The sequence below is a fragment of the Podarcis raffonei genome, chromosome 6 (genome assembly GCF_027172205.1).
Source record: "Podarcis raffonei isolate rPodRaf1 chromosome 6, rPodRaf1.pri, whole genome shotgun sequence".
NCBI classification, from domain to species: domain Eukaryota; kingdom Metazoa; phylum Chordata; class Lepidosauria; order Squamata; family Lacertidae; genus Podarcis; species Podarcis raffonei.
Genome location: NC_070607.1, coordinates 10355529 through 10375972, shown reverse-complemented (window position 1 = coordinate 10375972; position 20444 = coordinate 10355529). Strand labels below are relative to the sequence as shown.

At 49.4% G+C, this 20444-nt stretch overlaps 1 protein-coding gene across 2 annotated transcripts in view; it reads right to left on the bottom strand.

The window, feature by feature from the left end:
• Positions 1 to 5000: 5000 nt before the first annotated feature.
• Positions 5001 to 20444, bottom strand: part of LOC128415320 (flavin-containing monooxygenase 3-like) — a 34202-nt gene continuing 18758 nt past the window's right edge. For both annotated transcript variants that reach the window (XM_053391386.1, XM_053391387.1), the window contains exons 5-9: positions 18676 to 18818; positions 15950 to 16149; positions 7578 to 7936; positions 6668 to 6740; positions 5001 to 5575 (exon numbers count right to left, since the gene is read on the bottom strand). In XM_053391386.1, coding sequence (XP_053247361.1) covers positions 5233 to 5575; positions 6668 to 6740; positions 7578 to 7936; positions 15950 to 16149; positions 18676 to 18818 — 1118 coding nt within the window. In that variant the 3' untranslated portion in view covers positions 5001 to 5232. The remainder of the gene's footprint in view (positions 5576 to 6667; positions 6741 to 7577; positions 7937 to 15949; positions 16150 to 18675; positions 18819 to 20444) is intronic.

Genomic DNA, 20444 nt, shown 5'->3' with positions numbered 1-20444 from the left:
ATCTTCACAGCATTATGGTCAGAACAAGTTTGGGGGCAAATCTCCACTTTGCTGATCTTTGGAGCCAATCCCCTGGTTACCCAGATTTGGTCAATTCTTGTCCATGTCATTTTAGCCTCAGAGAACAAAGTTCCCTCTCTTCCCAGAGGGTTCTTCATTCTCCAAATGTCAACTAAGTCCATATTTTCAGTCATGTCAAAAAAGGTTTTTGGTAGTCTACCATCTTTGGTGACTACCTGTCTCTGTGCCTTGTCCATATTTGTAGACACCACTCCATTCATATCTCCCATCAAGATCATATTGTAGTCCATATAATCCATCAGAGTCTCGTGTAGCTTCTTAAAGAACTCCGATTTTCCTTCATTTGGTGCATAAATACCTACAATCAAGAATTTCTCTCCTTGTGATTGAATTTCAATTGCAACAAATCTTCCTTGGTCATCTTTAAATATGAATTTCAGTGATAGGCTCTCCTTTGCATAAAGGACCACTCCTCTTTTTTTAACTTTATCTGATGAGATAAATTCTTGGCCCAATCTTTTATTACTCAATATCTTCCTCTGTAGCCTTATCACATGTGTTTCTTGCAAACAAATCAAGTCCAAATGTTCTTTTTTCAATAAATGAAAGACTCTCCGCCTTTTTTCTGGGGAATTTAGTCCATTAATATTCCAGCTCGAGACCTGCAACGCCATCGTGTAATTACGCTGATGTTCCTCCAACTGCACCCAATGCTTGCTCTTCTTCTGTTGGTGGTGGTGATGAAACGTTCACTGGGAGATCCAATCCAAAAGATAATGCTGATATATCCAATATTGCCCTGTTTGGTGATGTTCTATCCGATGCTCTTTGCTCTAATCCTCTATCTGGTGATCTTCTATCCGATGCTCTTGGCTCTTTTCCAAGTCCCTTCTGCAGGTCTTCTTCGTATTTATATAAAAACTTTAGTTTATCTTCTACTGATCTTATTTTTATTTTCCTTCCTTTGAAGCTGAAGGATAGGCCTTGGGGGAACTCCCACCTAAAAATGATTTTATTCCTTCTCAGCAGGGCTACCAAATCTCCGTAGTTAGGCCTAAGGTCCAAAAGATATTGACTCTTGACTGTTGTGGAATTGACGTCCGCGGGGGAATTTCTGAAAGGTGGCGCTTTGTCCTGGATCTTAGGCAAATCCATTTTAAAAATCACGGTTTTTATGGCGTTTTTGTAAAAAAAAAGCTCGACAACCTTGGGCTTTTCCTTTAAAAAGCTCCCCCCGTCCCCCCGTCCCCCCATTCCTCCGCCAGTGGAAGCAGGGAAGGGAGGATCTCCCAGGGTGGGAGGCTGGGAGGGTTCACCTGTTTCTGTGTGGGACAAGAGTTAAGATCTACCTGTCAGAGAGGCCTTTACATTCTTCTTTAGCTCTTTTTCTGTTTCTGTTTTCATTAGTTTGTTTTTTATTGTAATGTATTATAAAAGGTAAAAAGGTAAAGGACCCCGGATGGTTAAGTCCAGTCAAAGGCAACTATGGGGTTGTGGCGCTCATCTAACTTTCAGGCCAAGGGAGCCGGTGTTTGTCCGCAGACAGCTTTCCGGGTCATGCGGCCAGCATGACTAAGCTGCTTCTGGCTTAACGGGACACTGTGACAAAAACCAGAGAGCACGAAAACACTGTTTACCTTTCCATCGCAGTGGTATCTATTTATCTACTTGCACTGGCATGCTTTCGAACTGCTAGGTTGGCAGGAGCTCGGACCAAGCAACGGGAGCTCACCCCATCATGGGGATTCAAACCACCGACCTTCCAATCAGCAAGCCCAAGAGGCTCAGTGGTTTAGACCACAGTGCCACCCGCTCCCATGTAATGTATTATGAAAGGTCTTAATAAAATATTATTGGGGAGAGGGACCACCTGTTGCCATGGTCTTCTTCTTTGGCGATGACTTGTAGCCGAGTAAGATTGTCTTCTATGAACACGGTTTTAACCAGTCATAGTCAAACTCAGCCCTTCAGATATTTTGGGACTATAACTCCCATCATCACTAGATAACAGGATGTGCTGGTCCCGGGGGGAGGTTACCATGAGGCGTGGTCAGGGGCCTGGGTCGAGGGTCTGCAGACTGACCTCCAAGGGTGAAGCGGGGTCCAACGCGAGAAGCTGGGCAAGGACGGGAACTCTGGAAGAACAGGTCTGGGTGCTGGCCGAAACAGGTCTTCAACGACGTTGCTCCCGCAACCTGGGACCGGGCTGACTGGCCTTTATCTTCTCTGAGGCCAGGGGCGGTCCCGGCCCCCAGGTGACCCGCCTCTCCTGGCCTTAAGGCGAGCACTCCTCCTGGGAGAAACCAGTTCCCTCCACCTCTCTGCCCTGAGCCTCTGCAGCTCAGGAGAGGCTGGAGGGTTACTGGACCCAGGGGGAGACTCACCTTCCCCTGACAGGGCTGGGAGAGGCGCACCTGTAGGCAATGGGTCCTCAATCACCTCCAGAGCCAGAGTGGATTCACCTGGTGCCTGTTCCTGAGGATCCGGCACAGGTGCAGGCACTTCAGATCCAAGGTCCTGCCCCAACTCAGCCAGCCCTGGAGGCGGGGACTCCCGTGCAGGCTGGGATTCCTCCGGTTCAGCCTCTGAATCGGATTCCCAGGCCATCACACAGGACCAGTGGTCAGGGATGGTGGGAATTGTAGTCTCAAAACATCTGGAGGGCCAAGTTTGCCTGTGCCTGGTCTTAACAGTGAGTCCGTAAGTGACTGTGGAGGCCAATTCTGGATCCACACATCCTTCCACAGTGGGGACATAGGTTTCCGGGCGGGAGTTGATCACAGGGTTGCCATGGTATTGCTTACGCAGATAGGAGCATGTTTTTGGTAACCAACGAAAGTGATCACAGTGCTGATCACATTGTGTTCACGTGGAGCTTTGTAGAGGAGCCATAAAAATATGAGCCCTGTGACTTGGAATGGTGTGCTTTGGTGCTTTAACACATCTGTTCCTCTCTTGAAATAAAGTTTTCACAACTTTCCATGCCAGCAGTGATTTATTGGGGGTTTTTTGAGTTTGCCCAAGAACTTTGCTACAACTTCATGACAGAGTGTGGCTTTCTGCTGCTCTTTGAATCCAATGATGTGCTTATAGAGGATAGGCCCTCTTGGGATGTGAATGCTGTATATACCATTAAGACACCAGTCTCCACTGTACCTCACTGTCTGAAAGGAAACTCAGACCCTTTTAAGTGCACCTGAAACCCCCAGAATCTTGCACCGCTCGGATACTGGGCTGCTGTGTAGCAGTATTCAGGAACCAGAGTATTTGGCATAGCATTATTGTGTTAGTTTTTGGGAAGAATATGCCCTCCATGAATTACAGTGATCCTGGGAGATGAGTGGACAAATTTGAAGCATTTGTGGGCAGCGGGTGGACGTGTTTTAAAATCTGAGGTTGATGAGAGTCCTGCCCCCCCTTTTTTGTTTAGCTACATAAAAGCTTTATCACTACTTTGTGGCAACTCCTCTGGCCACATTGTTGAGCTGATGTCAGGGGCAGCTCCACCCCCAATAATACCCCTGGGAATTATGCTATGGCATATTGTGGTGCCACTTTAAAGGGAATTCTGCCCCAGAAATGTGGCTGAAGTGCCCACGCAGCTGCTTGAAGTTGTGCCAAGGCTGCATCATCTTCTCTGGTAGAATAACCTCAGCCATTTTGTAGGTCAAAGCACGAACCTTTCTCCTCAAATTCTTAAAATTTGCCCTTCCCAACTCCTGAAAATATCTCTTTCACAAGGGACAAATAGTTCTCCAAATGGAGACAGGATGTTCAGCCCATACGGTATGGTCAGATAAAATATGGAAAGTTGGCAACCCCCAAAGGATGGAATAGTTCATGTTTGTTCTCTGTGGCACGCTGACATTTTATACCTGCTATAAATCTAAAATGCTGCCTCTTTTCTGACAAGTTATGTGTCGGTACCAGAGAGGAACAAGGCTTAAACAGAGAAAGACTACAGAGAAAGAAGGCAAAAGCATTTTGAGTATGTGTGCGAAATTGCGTAAAATGGGGAGTTGCTTGTATCAGTTCAGCTGAGAGCTGTCCCTCCAGCTCGCATGCATGAGAATAAATGTAAAATAATGGAGAATACAGACTCCCCGTCAATGATTTACCTTTGAGCAGCTTCTGCCTCAAATCCTTTTCTCCTCAGACCAGTTGGAATGTTTTGAGCAGGGGAAAAGGTACTTGACAAGTAAGGCTGTGGGGAGGTGGGAGGGATGCCTTATTTATTACTACTACTATTATTATTACTACTACAGTGGTGCCTCGCAAGACGAAATTAATTCGTTCCGCGAGTTTTTTCTTCTTGCGAGTTTTTTGTCTTGCGAAGCACGGTTTCCCATAGGAATGCATTGAAAATCAATTAATGCGTTCCTATGGAGACCGCTTGCCAGGCTGGCGGTGCGGAGAAGGGCTTTTCTCCCCACCGCAAGCCTTAAGGACAGGTATGGGAACAGAGGGGAAGGCGCGCAGCGCTTCTCCTCTGTTCCCGGGGCTTGCGGTGGGAGGAGGGTTTTTCCTCCCCACCGCCAACATTCAGAACAGCATTCTGAATGTTGGCGGTGGGAAGGAAAACCCTCCTCCCACCGCAAGTTTTCAGGACAGCCATCCGAAGGCTGGCGCAGGGAGAAGGTCTCTCCGCCCCACCGCCAGCCTTCGGAGGAGCCTTCCGAAGGCTGGCGGCGGGAGGAGGTGTCTCCGCCCCACCGCCAGCCTTCGGAGCAGCCTTCTGAAGGCTGGCGGCGGGAGGAGGTCTCTCCGCCCCACCGCCAGCCTTCGGAGGAGGTCCGAGGACAGTGGGGAAGACGCGCTGCACTTCCCCGCTGTCCCGGAGATTTCCCTATGGGCTTTCGTCTTGCGAAGGAAGCCCATAGGGAAATTCGTTTTGCGAAGCGCCTCCAAAACGGAAAACCCTTTCGTCTAGCGGGTTTTCCATCTTGCGAGGCGTTCGTCTTGCGGGGCACCACTGTATTACTGTTGTCAGCCCTTCTTTCCCACCTTTCCTATGTGACTTCATGTTTAACATCATGCACACTGATTTCTGCATCTCCCCAACCATGCTTCACTTATGTTTATGCATGCTATTTGCTTTGGGGGTTTTTTCCCCTCTCTTGCATGAAAAAGTTTACATCTTCAGTAAAAATGCAGCTTTTCCAACAAAAACCACACGGCATTCTGTCATGTTTATTTTGGCACTGAGGTCGCTCAGTTGAACATCATGAAAATGGCAAAAAGGAGAAGGGGGAGGGCGAGTATTTTGAGCATAGAAAAGAGCGGGAAAGAATTCTGGTCGCCCTTCACGGCACGGGTTCTTGTGGCCTTCAGCGTTCGGTCCCACTGCGTCAAGATGGCATCTCTGGCACCGTCCCACTTCCCTGGTCCCGACAAACGAAACTGATATGGACTGCAGGGGCCAAAATAAACCTGCAGAGCCAACTTGGGATCTGTCAGGAAGAGGACTGGAATGTTGGGTTTCACACCGATACTGGAGGCGAGTTCGTCCATGTAGACAATGTAATCTGTTTGTATGGTATCGCTCTGGCCGTACCTGAAAGGAAAGGAAAGGGGACATTTGGTAGATGTATTTCAAGCAGAGCAGGAAAAAGGCAGAAGAAAACTGTCGGGAAACTTTATTCCTATGTGGCTAAATTGTGCCATCTAGAACGTCTGGGATTTTACACACCCTGCTTCTGAGTCCTTTGCTTCTGAATAAGCAGAAGTGAAGCTCATTAAAGAACTCTGCGTCTAGCGGGAATTGGCTAGCTCTTCTGACATGTGCATGCAAAATCATTTAGGAGATAAATTTTTCATAATTTTCTGATTGGCCATGGATACCAATGATGCGATGGAGTAGAGTTTGTGACTGAGGCAAAAATCCAACATAGCTAAATTAAAGCATAAAAGCCTACAAAACCAAAAAACGTATTAATTGTAAAAACACAGCAGCAGCCTAAAACACTCGACAACAGTGATTATCCCTCATCCCCTTCAAAAGCTCTGTTACCTGGGGTTATGGAGCTCCACAACCCAGGGGCCACTGCTGAAAAGTCCCTCTCCTTTGTGGTTGCTGAGGGCTTCTCCATACTTTCCCTTCCTCTGCTCTTTCCAGGCAAGGCCAACAATTTAAAGTTCCATGTCTAAGAACCCTTTTCTTTTTTGCTCCGGAGCTTTCCACATGAAAACCCACTCTTTAAAGCTCAATTGGAGCAAAAGTCAGTCTGCGGAAAACCCCAATTGCCGTTTGCTCCAACTGAGCTCTAAAGAGCAGTTTTCGCCAGGGGAAAGCAGTGGGACTGGTGTGGGTAAGCCCTTCACCTCGCATAGAGTTGGGACAGATAGTGACCTAAGAAGGCAGCTTCATATAGGAACAGCTGGTCCTTCAGGGTTGATGCTTTCAATATTTCCAAGAACGTTTTTTGTGATCTGCATGGAGGACCAGCCGGGGCAACTGTAGCATATATACATGAGGATGATGGACCAATTGAAGCCTATTGTAAATTTTAACATAGAATCCTCAAACCACCTGATTGCAGGAAATCAAAGAATCCTTTAAAATGCAGGGAGATAAAGGAGTTTCCTCCCAGGTGAGCAGAAAACTAAAAACAAACAAAAAAATCTAATATGAGTACTTAAAACTCACCATTTGAGCTTTTTCCCCATTTTCTCATCTATGTCATCCATCATGCTGCTCTGTGGAGGCAGCTTACATAAACCTGAAAAATAAGAAAGAACTAATGATCCCCTATGTCCCTTGAAATTCACGTTCCCAAATACAAACAAACTTATGCACAAAAACACACCAATGTGCATGCAATCTGGAATACCCAGGTGAAGACGCATAATAGGTTACTGGAACATAGGAAGCAGCCTTATACTGAATCAGACCACCAGTCTATTTTTTTGAAGGGAGGGGGAGTTAAATGCAGGGGGGGACTGTTAAAAGTCCCTTCTCAGTGCTGCATGGCCAAATTGGTTTGGTGGCTACTTTTAACTTTAGGTAAAGGTAAAGGGACCCCTGACCATTAGGTCCAGTCGTGACCGACTCTGAGGTTGCAGCGCTCATCTCGCTTTATTGGCCAAGGGAGCCAGCGTACAGCTTCCGGGTCATGTGGCCAGCATGACTAAGCCGCTTCTGGCGAACCAGAGCAGCACACGGAAACGCCGTTTACCTTCCCGCCGGAGTGGTACCTATTTATCTACTTGCACTTTGACGTGCTTTCGAACTGCTAGGTTGGCAGGAGCAGGGACCGAGCAATGGGAGCTCACCCCGTCATGGGGATTTGAACCGCTGACCTTCTGATTGGGAAGTCCTAGGCTCTGTGGTTTAACCCACAGCGCCACCCGCATCCCCACTTTTAACTTTAAGCAACCAAATAAACATGGGAGATCTTGAACATGGATCTCCAGATTAAGTCAGCTTCCTATGTTCATATTAAGATGGGAGACAGTGGCTTGTTTATTGCCACCTAGTATGTTAACAGAAGCATTGAGATTTGAAACAGGGGCTTCCAGCTCACAGGTCCGTTACTTAGCCATGATGTTGTGCTCACCTTTAAACACTCTCACGGCCCACCGGGCCTGAAGGTCTGCGGTTGGGATAGCTGCCCCAAGCGACTGGACTAAGCCAATAACCGCCAGGGTGGGTTTTTCCAGCAGAGGAGGGACAATGCTTTTGTACAAGGTGACTTGGTCATTCCTGCATTTGATGATGGACTCGTCCTCCATGAATGGGTAGGCAAAGCTGTAGCCCGTTGCAAAAATGACATAGTCAAGGCCTTCCTGTGCAGTGCCATCTTGAAATATCGCAGACGTTTCCCTGAACTCCTTCACATTTGGCTTAACAACCACGGTTCCGCATGCGATGCGGCTCGGGAGGTCATCGTTGAAGACAGGCTCCTTGCGCGAGGTTCTGGGGTAGGGAGAGAAGAAGAAGAGGAGGAGGAGGAGGATTTGATATCCCACTTTATCTCCTTCTCTCAGTAAAAAGTGTTCTTTTTACTTTTAAAGAGGGGCTTAAAAGCAAAATCCAGACAGGCTCTCTTCTCCCCCAACCCAGGTTAAGAAGCCATCTGACCTGGAAATGAGTGCTTGGTGGTTGTGGAAAGGAGTGGAGTGCAGCTGACCTCATGGCACCCTGGGAAATTTCTCTTTCATCCAGAGAGTAGGTAGGTACTGAAGAAATCAAGTATCTTTTGCAATTTGGCTGCAGTTTATTCCTACATCTGTGCTGTGGCTCATGCAAAAGGCCCAAGAACTAATGTGGCAGAATACTACTCTTCTGACTTGGGATTACCTTGGAGCAGGTCCCAGCCACCCAGAAAGCGTTCCTAAAAGCACTCAGGATTTTTGCATAGGGTCAAAACAAGTTCTGAGAAAAACAAAAACAGTGGTTCTCTAGCAGTTGGGGATTGAAGTGAGTTTTGTGGCTGATTTGAACTATGTTGGTTTGTTGGGATTTGGCAAGTCAGTCTTAAGACATTGCTTGTAGGGTATTTTTTCCTGGTTGGGTTCTGGCCAAGATGATTTTTCTTCTTCTTTAGAAGTTTCTGTGAGCACTGGCTATTCTCTTCTAATCTCAAAGTTTGTATAAAGTTAACAGCTTGTACAAATCAAATTCACTTCAGAAGAGCATTTGAAATATTTTGCAGTTCTGCCACACCTCTTACTTGGCTATTTACATAAGAAAAATAATTCTTAATGTCTTTCCAGGAAAAGATAAGTGTTTGTTGCTTGATCTCATAAATGTTCTTGGCTAGAATATTGACTGAATATTTCGTTATATAATTGTTTTGTTGACAACTATATTTTTTCTAGAGGGTATGAAGGTTATAATTGCCCGTAACATAAAACCTAGATTCCACACCCACATGTCCCTTTGTGGTTTCTCATTTAGCAGACCTTTGTCTTGCTTTATAATTTTTATTTTCACTGAATGATTATGTAATCAAGTTTTCCAGAATTCAGGTGACAAGCCTCCAGCCAGAGTCAAAGCGGCCTCTGGGCATCAAAAGTTTTTAACGGCACAAAATACATCAACTTTGCTGAGTTGTTCTCTTATGGGTACATCTTTTTCTGCACCAATCATCTGCTGCTGCAGTTTTGCACTTATAATGCAGTTTTAATTAAAGTACTGTTATGCGGGGGCAAATCTCCCCTAAAAATATCAAGAGGTAAACAGCAGAATGACTCAGCCATTAACCCAGGCTTCCTCAACCTTGGCCCTCCAGATGTTTTTGGCCTACAACTCCCCTGATCCCTAGCTAGCAGGACCAGTGTTCAGGGATGATGGGAATTGTAGTCCCAAAATATCTGGAGGGCTGAGGTTGCGGAAGCCTGCATTAACCCATTAAGAATGCCATTAATAGAGACTCCCTGGGCCAGGCAGAAAATGGGAAAGCCCTTCCCTGAGGTGAAAGATAGTTAGCAGCAGTGGCGTAGCGTGGGGGGTGCAGGGGGGGCTGGCCGCAACATCTGGGGGTTAGGGTTAGGGGCGCAAATCCACGGGTTAGGGGGCGCAAATTACTTGCCTTGCCCCGGGTGCTGACAACCCACACTACGCCACTGGTTAGCAGAGACAAAAGGCCAGAGTTTCGGGATGGATGGATGGACAGAATTGCAGTGGGGGATGAGGTAGGTGAACAGGGGAAAAGGGTGTCGCTTTTGCAGTCTGTTTTATGATGTTTGGAGTCTCTTGGAATCTGAGGCTACAGCAGTGGGAGGAATAGGACTCTCTTGGCATGTGAATGTGTTGCACTGTCTCCAACTAGATACAAGCTGTATATATATGTGTGTGTGTAAATAAGCCATATATCATAAAGACACTACAGACTCCACTGTGCCTCATTGTTGGGCACAACCAATGCACTTCAGAGAAAAAGCTACAGATCAGATAAGCCACATTCCTCAAAAACCCCTCTTCTCAGCTGCCTTTCTCTTTGATGGATGAAAAGAAACAGATTAAAGTATCTCTCAGGAAGGGAAGTAGCTGGGGGAAGATTCTGAACAAAACAATGGGTGGCAAAAAAAGTTTCCCCCACATCTTCCAGTTCCTTCACTCAACCTGAAGCTACAAACACCTCCTTTAGAAGACATCCCCCAGGGACACACAGCCACAAAGCTGCGGGTAATTAGCTGCTCTGGTTTAATACGATTCTGCTTTGCAGGGTTGTTGTAAAGAGATTATGTGAAGTGCTTTGCATGTTCAAAAGCGGCATTCAAATGCTCCAGGTCATTTCATTTGCCCACTCTAATGGTTATGGGGTTGCTCGTGCGTAAGTTGCCACCACTCCTGGGTAGGTGGCCTGGTTAAACCTTTCCTGACTGGACAGCCCCTCACTTTGTGGCTGCTCAGTCGCTGGCAGAATCCGACAGTGGGCGTTTCTTCAACCTTTTCTAACATAAAAGTTGTTTGACGCCCAGTCTCCTCCTAGTCTCCCTGCGCAGAAGCCTTCTGCGCAGGGTGGGGTTGGGTATCGGATGACCTGTGCTCTCCCCGCTGGTGTCCAGTGAAGAGTCTCTGAGCCTGCTCTCCGCTTCCCCCATTGGCCCCCCTCCATCCCTGGTGTCGCGATGAATTTCTTCCCCAACAGGAGACCTGTCTCTCTCCCTACTTGGCCCCTCTCCAGCATCGTCGTGGAGCCCCTCCTCCTCCTCTCGTTCCGATGGCAGTTCCCTGACATCCATCTCCCCCCCAGAGCCCCCTCCACCCCCGGCCCGACCTCTGGATCCAACTTCGTCCCTGTCCTCGGCCGACGATGCGGGAAATCCTCGGAAGGAGCTGTCGCTATCCTCAGAGGATTCAAAACCCGCTTCCCACCCTCTCTGATCTCTCCTCGCGGGGTGGGCCTCCCAGTCTGAATCCTCCCTCTCCGACGCTTCTCCTCCCTCCTCTTCGGAGTCAGGAAAACCCTCGAACTCCTCCTCGTCGTCGGTGGTGCCAAATTGCTCCTCCCAGAATTTCGCTGGTGGTTTTGGTTTGTGTGGGAAACCACTAGATACCCCACTAGATACCCGTCATTGATTGCCTCCGCGGGAACCCACGTGTCTTCAGACCGGGGTTCCCCCTCCCAAGCGACCAAGTACTCTACTCTGCGCCCCCGCCACCTGGAATCGAGTATTTCCGTGGCTTGGTTGTGGTGTTCTTTCTCCTCTAGTTGCGGGTGTGTGGTGACTTCTCCCTCTTGTCCCGGGAATTCCCGCCCCTCCCTGTACGGAGAGAGTAGGGACCTATGGAACACCGGGTGTAACTTCATGCTGTCAGGCAGCTTGAGCCTATATGCCACGGGGTTCACCTGCTGTGTTACCTCAAAAGGTCCCAGTCGCCTCGGCTGCAACTTCTTGCACCCTCCCTTAAAGGGTAACCCTCGGGTTGACAACCACACCCGGTCCCCCACTCATATGGTCTCCCCTTCTCGACGGTGCTTGTCTGCCTGCCTCTTGTAAATTTCTTTGGCCCTCTCCAAATTCATCTGGAGTTGCTGGTACAAGGCCTCCATTTCTTCCACAAACTGCTCTGCTGCAGGTACGCTCCACCCTTCCTCCCCTCTCCCCGGGAAGGCCCGGGGGTGACACCCATAATTGGCCATGAACGGGCTCATTCCCGTGGACACGTGTTCAGCGTTGTTGTATGCAAATTCAGCCAGCGCTAGTTTCTCTACCCAATCGTTCTGTCTCTTGCTGACGTAGCAGCGTAGGTATTGTTGGAGTATACTGTTCGCTCGTTCCGCTTGTCCGTTGGTTTCCGGGTGTCTCGCCATCGAGAACCCCACCTCGACCTGCAGCAAGCCCATGAGCTTCCTCCAGAACCTTGAAGTAAATTGTTTCCCGCGATCTGAGATGACCTTCGAGGGATCTCCATGCAACCTGAATATGTGATCTACAAACAATCTGGCCGTTTCCTCTGCCGTCACCGCATGCGAGCAAGCTATAAAATGGCACATTTTTGTCAGTAGGTCGACTACTACCATGACTGCTGTCTTCCCTCTTGATTTGGGCAAATCAGTCATAAAATCTATGGAGACCACCTCCCAGGGTCTTCCCGGTGTAGGTAAGGGTTCCAGTAGCCCTGCAGGTGCCGCCCTCTCCCCCTTTGCCCTCTGGCAGCGGTCGCACCCCCGTACATACTCCCGTACATCTTCCCTCACCCTTGGCCACCAGAACTGCCTGGTGACAAGCAGCATGGTCTTGTGCTGACCAAAGTGCCCTGCTGTTGGCTTGTCGTGGAGTTGTTTGAGTACCCTTCCCCTCAATGTCTCCCCCGGTACGTACAGCGCTCCCTTATAGTACAGTACCCCTTCCTTTTCCTCAAATTCTCCCTGGTTTTCCCTTCCTTCCCGTAGTGCCCTGATTTTAGTTTGGGCGAACTCGTCGTTCCTGGTGAGACCGGCCAGTTCTCGTTTCCCAACCAACACTCCCCCACACACCCATCTGTCCTCGGGGAACACGTGTCGGGCTTCCGGCGGTCCCTCTCCTTCCATGTACTCCGGCTTCCGGGAGAGAGCATCAGCTCTAACATTCTCCGCTCCCGGCACATACCGGATCTCGAAGGAAAACTTGGAGAACTCTTGTGCCCATCGAATCTGTCTCTGGTTGAGTACTCGCGCAGTACTCCAGTACTCCAAGTTCTTGTGATCCGTGCAAACCTGGATCTTGTGCCGCGCCCCTATCAACAGATGTCTCCACCAGCGAAACGCTGCATAGATAGCTAGCAGTTCGCGGTCATACACCGTGTAGTTCTGTTCCGACTTGTTCAGCTTCCTCGAGAAAAAGGCGCACGGCCTCCACTCTTGCTGGGTTCCGGGCTGCAAAAGTACGGCTCCTATGGCCCTGTCTGACGCGTCGGTCTCTAGCCTCATGGGCTTCTCCAGATCCACGTGCAGGAGTTGCTCTTCCGACGCAAATGCTTTCTTCAGGCTTTCAAAGGATCGCTGGGCCCCTTCCATCCAGACGAACTTCTTTTTGCTGCTGAGACAGTCTGTGATGGGTGCTGTTAAATGAGCGAAGTTCTTGATGAACTTCCTGTAAAAGTTGCTGAACCCTAGGAACCTCTGCACGTCCTTCCGGGTCTTGGGGGCCTTCCATTCCAGTACCGCCTGCACCTTGCTGGGGTCCATAGCTAGACCCTTGTCTGACAACTTGTACCCCAGAAACTCGACCTCCCTTGTGTGAAATTGGCATTTTTCCAGCTTGACCCACAACTGGTGCTTCCGCAGTCTCTTTAGCACTTCCCTGACGTCTTTGACATGCTGCTTCTCATTGTCAGAATAAATTAAGACATCGTCCAAGAAGGCTATGCAGTTTTTGTACAGCAGGGACCCCAACACGTGGTGCATGAAAGCTTGAAAGCAGGCAGAGCCGGACTGTAATCCGAATGGCATAACTAAGTATTCGAAGGCTCCCAGGGGGGTGAACATGGTGGTTTTCCATTCGTCCCCCTCCCTCATCCTGATCAAATTGTATGCCCCCCTGAGGTCCAGCTTGGTAAAAATTTTCCCCTGCCTCACCCGTGTTAAAATGTCATCAATCCTGGGCATTGGGAAGGTCACGGGTTCTGACACCAGGTTGACGCCCCGGTAGTCCACAACGAGCCTGGGGTAATTTGTATCCTTTTTGTCCACAAAGAACACCGGACTGCCCCCCACCGCCTTTGATTCTCTTATGAAACCTCTTTTCAAGTTCTTGTCAATAAATTCCCGCAACTCCTGCATCTCCCTGTCTGACATGGCATACAGTTTACCCACTGGCAGCTGAGCCCCTGGGAGTAGGTTGATTTGGCAGTCAAAGGGCCTATGGGGGGGTAGTCTATCCGCCTCCTTCTCGCTGAAGACCTCCTGCAGGTCAGCATATTGGGGTGGCACCTTCCCTTTTGGCTCCACCGCCATTCCCGCCACCCTGGCCACTGCTATCCTTGGGGTTTCCCCCCCATGCAATGTTCCAAGCAGTAAGCTGACCCAAAGGTGACTGTCCGCTGATGCCATGCCACTACTGGATCATGCAGTGACAGCCAGCTCATTCCCAGTATTATTGGGGGTCCTGCCAGTGTGGCTACGTGAAAAGCAACGGTCTCCGTGTGCCAGGAAACCCTCATTCTCATTGGCGGGGTCTGGTGCGTCACTTCCCCTCCCAGAAGTTCTCTGCCATCTATGGTGGTCACTTGCAAGGGGAAATTCAGGGGCAGCAGGTGGAGTTGGTGTGCCAGAGCGAAGTCCTTGCTAAAGAAATTGCAGGAGCTGCCTGAATCCAGCAGCGCCTTCACCTTGACTGGGTGCCCATTCGGGAGTTCTAGCACCACTTCTATGGCTATTGCTGCCTTGGGGGGGTCTGGCTGGGGCACTTCTATTAGTTGCTGGCCTGGCTGCTGTGCCCGCTGATCGGCAGTCAAGCGTTGGCGTTTCCCTGCCCCTGCCCATTTTCCTCCTCCTCCCCCTCACCGGCAGCTCCCACCATTCCTTGCCAGGCCTTTCTTTGAGGGCAGACTCTGGCAAAATGTCCTGGCCGTTGGCAGAGGTAACACTTCTTGGTGGTTTTCCAATCCTTTCCCTCCTTTTTGCGACCTTCACCGGAGTTTGAAACCTCGCGCGCTCCATCTATCTCCATTGGTTCATCTGGCTGGGGAGACTGCCTCAGTATTTCAGGAATGCGGTAGTCATGGCAACGTTCCCCTCTCCCTCCGCGCTTCTCCTCCGCCCGCGCTTCCTGGCGTACTCCAATCGCAAGCACAGCCTTGGTCAGCTGATCCATCGACTGCAGGCGGGGCGCGCGGGAAAGCTCGTCCTTCACTGTTGGGGACAACCCCTCCTCAAATAACATTTGAATGGGCTCCGAGTCTAGATCCCACCCGAGCCGGTGGATCAACATCGCAAAACGTGACCAGTACTCTCTAACTGATTGGCTCCCCTGCTTGCACCCCATCAGTTCCCGGCGAGTCACATTTTGCTCTACTTGGCTGGAGTACATTGCATCCATCGCGCCAAAAAATTTCCTAAGGTCCTTCAAGGCAGTGTTTTGCGTCGCCATTAGGGGCATGACCCATTCCCGGGCGTCATCCTGTAGATGCACAATGACATATGCGACCCTCTCCCCATCATCAGCAAAGTCATTATGCTGCAGTTCCAAAGCGTACTCTATTTCCGTCCGGAACGCGTTATAGTCTTGGGGCTTCCCCCCAAACTTATGTACCAGTCCCGGTACCTTCCTTGCGACGGGGGTGGTTCTGACCTGTCCATCCTGCGCCCGCCTTTCTTCTAGCCGCGCCGTCAGCAGAGCTACATGCTGTTCCAAATCTCGGTTCCTCTCCACCAGATTTTGCACTCCAGCTGCCTGCTCCGTGGCGCCTGCTCCCCCAGTTTGGCTCATGGTGCTGCCTGCCTGTCGCTGCGCACAAGCAACTTCAGGGACTGTCGGATTGCTCTAATGGTTATGGGGTTGCTCGTGCGTAAGTTGCCGCCACTCCTGGGTAGGTGGCCTGGTTAAACCTTTCCTGGCTGGACAGCCCCTCACTTCGTGGCTGCTCAGTCGCTGGCAGAATCCGACAGTGGGAGTTTCTTCAACCTTTTCCAACATAAAAGTTGTTTGACGCCCAGTCTCCTCCTAGCCTCCCTGCGCGGAAGCCTTCTGCGCAGGGTGGGCGTGGGTAGCGGAGGACCTGTGCTCTCCCCGCTGGTGTCCAGTGAAGAGTCTCTGAGCCTGCTCTCCGCTTCCCCCGTTGGCCCCCCTCCATCCCTGGTGTCGCGCTGAATTTCTTCCCCAACAGGAGACCTGCCTCTCTCCCTACTTGGCCCCTCTCCAGCATCGTCGTGGAGCCCCTCCTCCTCCTCTCGTTCCAATGGCAGTTCCCTGACACCCACCAACATGGGGTTTGGCTCCAAATTGTTTGTGTTTTTAAAGCTAATCAATCTACAACCTCTTTAGTTTCCAATATTACCTATTAAGTGGCATCAGGCCATAATTCTCATGTTTGAACCATCTGTTCATTTGCTTCACATACAACCAGTCACTGATGGCTGTTGGGAGGGTGTTCCTGAGGAACGTTTCAAAGCGACTGATGACCACCATGTCCCAGGGATAGCCATTGTCCCAAACACGACTCATGACCCAGGAGCCACTTCGAGAGCTGAGATAAACCTTTAAAAACAGGTAATAGACAAGGCAAGAGACACACACAAAAGAGGCTCATGTTACCAAACATCATTCTTGTGTAACTTCTTTCTCACTCCATTCAACGGAGCTTGCTCATGAGCAATCTCAGATCATTGCGTCCTGGTAAAGTGTGTCCAAAGATTGCAAAATGATTGCAGCAGAAGTCTCCAAAGACTATTCTATTTCAGTGCTCTAGCATGAGCATATTTTGCCCGTTTCAAGAGACAGATGATGGTATAAACCACACATGGAAAATCTGTGCTCCTCCAGTTGCTTTGGGGCTCCAACTCCCCTCTGGGCCTAACCAGCATGGCCAGTGGTCTGGAATCGTGGGGATTTAGTCCAACAGTATCTGAATGGCATCAAGCTGGCTAACTCAGTAGGAAATACTGGGCTAGACACACATAGTCTGACCTGATATAAGATAGTTTCCCAAGTTCCTTCCTATAAAGGTAAAGGGACTCCTGACCATTAGGTCCAGTCGTGACTGACTCTGGGGTTGCGGTGCTCATCTCACTTTATTGGCCGAGGGAGCCGGCGTACAGCTTCCGGGTCATGTGGCCAGCATGACTAAACCGCTTCTGGTGAACCAGAGCAGCGCACGGAAACGCCGTTTACCTTCCCGCCAGAGTGGTACCTATTTATCTACTTGCACTTTGATGTGCTTTCGAACTGCTAGGTTGGCAGGAGCAGGGACTGAGCAATGGGAGCTCACCCCATCGTGGGGATTCGAACCACCAACCTTCTGATCGGCAAGTCCTAGGCTCTGTGGTTTAACCCACAGCACCACCCGCGTCTATTCCCCCACCTGCTCTACAGTTCTGTAGTGCAAATATGCCCTTCATTTGAGCACCTCCTAAAACTCTTCTGCAGCTTCCCCTACCCTCCGGAGCAGACTTGGAGAGGGAAGGAAAGGCCCATGGCTCAAAAGTAAAACCTGATAGGATGCTACACTGGGTACAAGCTTCCGTTCAGGAATCTGGGCTGTGGAACCTGTGGCTTTTCAGATCATCTCGCTCTACAGCTTTGATCATTGCTGGCCATTGGCCATGTTGACTAGGGCCAAGGGGGGTTGGAAGTGCAACGGCATCTAGAGCACCACGAGTTTCCCATCTCTGTTTTAAACATTCGCTTCAGCATGAATTTATAACCTTTCAGTCTGACAGGGAATAGATATAAGGAACTGCCTTACCTTGAGCCAAAGCAAACCCAGTACAGTGGTACTTCGGGTTAAGTACTTAATTTGTTCCGGAGGTCCGTTCTTAACCTGAAACTGTTTTTAACCTGAGGTACCACATTAGCTCAGGACGCGGGTGGTGCTGTGGGTTAAACTACAGGGCCTAGGACTTGCCAATCAGAAGGTCGGCGGTTCGAATCCCCGCGACGGGGTGAGCTCCCGTTGTCCAGTCCCTGCTCCTGCCAACCTAGCAGTTCGAAAGCACGTCAAAGTGCAAGTAGGTACTGCTCCAGCGGGAAGGTAAACGGCGTTTCCGTGCGCTGCTTTGGTTCGCCAGAAGTGGCTTAGTCATGCTGGCCACATGACCCGGAAGCTGTACGCCGGTTCCCTCGGCCAGTAAAGCGAGATGAGCGCCGCAACCCCAGAGTCGGTCACGACTGGACCTAATGGTCAGGGGTCCCTTTACCTTTACCTTTTACCACATTAGCTAATGGGGCCTCTTTCTGCCACTGCCACCGTGTGATTTCTGTTCTCATCCTGAAGCAAAGTTCTTAACCCAAGGTACTATTTCTGAGTTAGCGGAGTCTGTAACCTGAAGCGTATGTAACCTGAAGCGTATGTACCAGTAACCACTGTATTGCCTACTTTGCCCCAATCTTTCCAGTGCTTCTTGAGATCTCTTAAAACTGAAGGTGATGGGGATTGCACTCCAGACCTTATGTAGCTGCATAGGTAAAAAAGGTAAAGGACCCCTGGACAGTTAAGTCCAGTCAAAGGCGACTATGGGATTGCAGTGCTCATCTCACTTTCAGGCCAAGGGAGCTGGCGTTTGTCTGCAGACAGCTTTCCAGGTGATGTGGCCAGCATGACTTAACTGCTTCTGATGCAATGGGACACCGTGACAGAAACCAGAGCACACAGAAATGCCGTTTGCCTTCCCACCACAGCGGTACCTATTTATCTACTTGCACTGGCGTGCTTTCAAACTTCTAGGTTAGCAGGAGCTGGAACAGAGCAACAAGAGCTCACCACGTCATGGGGATTCGAACCACCAACCTTCTGATCAGCAAGCCGATCAGTGGTTTATACCACAGCACCACCAGTGTCCTGCATGCAAGACATAGGATTCATCCCTTCCCCATAACCCCACATTCCCCACCCCACTAACTAGCGCCTGCACAGCAGCCAAAACCTAAGCATTTCCAAGTCCATTAGACTCAAATGGGGCACTTAATATTTCTCCCACTGAAATCAACGGGACTTAAAAGTGCTTACCCTTTGGCTGCCGATTATTAAGCAGAATGAGACCTCCCAAGCGCCGTGGGAGAAGGTACCTGCGAGGCTGTGGCACTCAGCTCCACAGCAATGTCACAGCCGGAATTCCCAAGGCCAATCACCAGGACTTTCTTCCCCTTGAACTTTTCGGGTCCCTTGTAATCCCGGCTATGGAAAACTCTGCCCTTGAACTTCTCTATCCCTGCGCAGAAAAGTGGAAAACGAATAAATGTTTTAAACAAACAAAGACTTACAAATGGATCTTGTTGGCATTAAGGCACTGTGAACTGCAAGACTTTATTATCTGGGCTCTTGATGAATGAATATTTTGAATGAATGAATATTTATTTACGGCTATTAGCCCATAAAATATACAAACATAAAAACACAGAGACATAAAGACCGATATATCCGACAACAGAAGGTGAACACCACGATGCAAGGGTGGGTCATCGAGCAGAGCCAAATAACAGCTTGGGGCCAGGAGAGCTCCAAGGGACGGTTCACAGGAAAAGAAAAACTGAAGACGAGATCCGACATGCACTCTCCTCATAACAGTCCGATTAGTTTTGATGTTTTTGTTGTTTTTTGGTGGTTTTTGTGTGAGAGATAACCGCATTCAGGAATCTCGCCACCTGCAGAGTTACAGAAGGATCTGTATCCTGCAAAAGCAGTGCGGCGTGTAACTCAACAGGCCTGCCAACCAAGCGCAGTAAAGCAGGACCCAGGAATTTAGTCCTGGCTATGCTATGTAGGGGACAGTTGAACATTATATGTGGAAGAGATTCAACAGTTTTCCCGTCACACACGCATAGTGGAGACACCAAACCCTTGGAAAATCTGTGGCTCAGCAGGTTCGATGGAAGGACATTGAACCTTGCACAAATAAATGCAAGTCGGTGTGGTACTGATGAAAGAGATGACATGTATGATGGAAGGCCAAGTGGTGGGGTTATTCCGTGATACCTGGGGGAGCAGACACCTCCACCCCTGGCGAGGTTGTGTTGATTTTCAATGTCTGCTAGTCTTTGTTCAATAAGGCTTTTGGCTGAGCGTAAGTTCATCTTTAAGGAGTCCGCTGGGGAAATTCCGATGCTCAGAAGTTTGGCATGGATTTTTCCTACCCACGGATTGATAAAGACGTCCCGCCAGAGGCACTCTGGGCTCTTGATGACTTTGGTAGCACAACTGTTAATTTCACAAGTCCTCAGACAATTATTCAAAGCCTGCAAAGTGATCTCGTAATAAACTCTAGGCCAGGCATAGGCAAACTCCGGCCCTCCAGATGTTTGGGACTACAATTCCCATCATCCCTAGCTAACAGCACCAGTGGTCAGGGATGATGGGAATTGTAGTCCCAAACATCTGGAGGGCCGGAGTTTGCCTATGCCTGCTCTAGGCTGTATTTGTTTGTTTCACCCTTGTCATTAGCCTAACTTGAATCCTTCTCAGTGACAAGAGCGAAACAAATACAGCCTAGAGCAGACACTCTTTCCATTTTCTTGCGGTGGCGATGGGTGTGTAGCCAGACTTGGACATTTGCGCACTTGAGGTGGGAAATCTGAAACAGTGCCATTGCTGTGGTAAAATATAGTAACAAACGAAACTGACCCCCCTGAATGTGCTGCATGAAGTAACCACTTCATTTCCCTCACCCTTAGCCCAGAGGAACCTTCAACAATGCCTGAAGTCAACGTGAAGTCAACTGGACTTTACCTCTGTCCTCCACTGAGAGATAGTAAAAGGCATAGAGGCCTCTCACACCACAGCAGTTTGTTAACTGGAGCTCACATTATGTTTAATCATTTTTATTTTTATTTTGTATTGT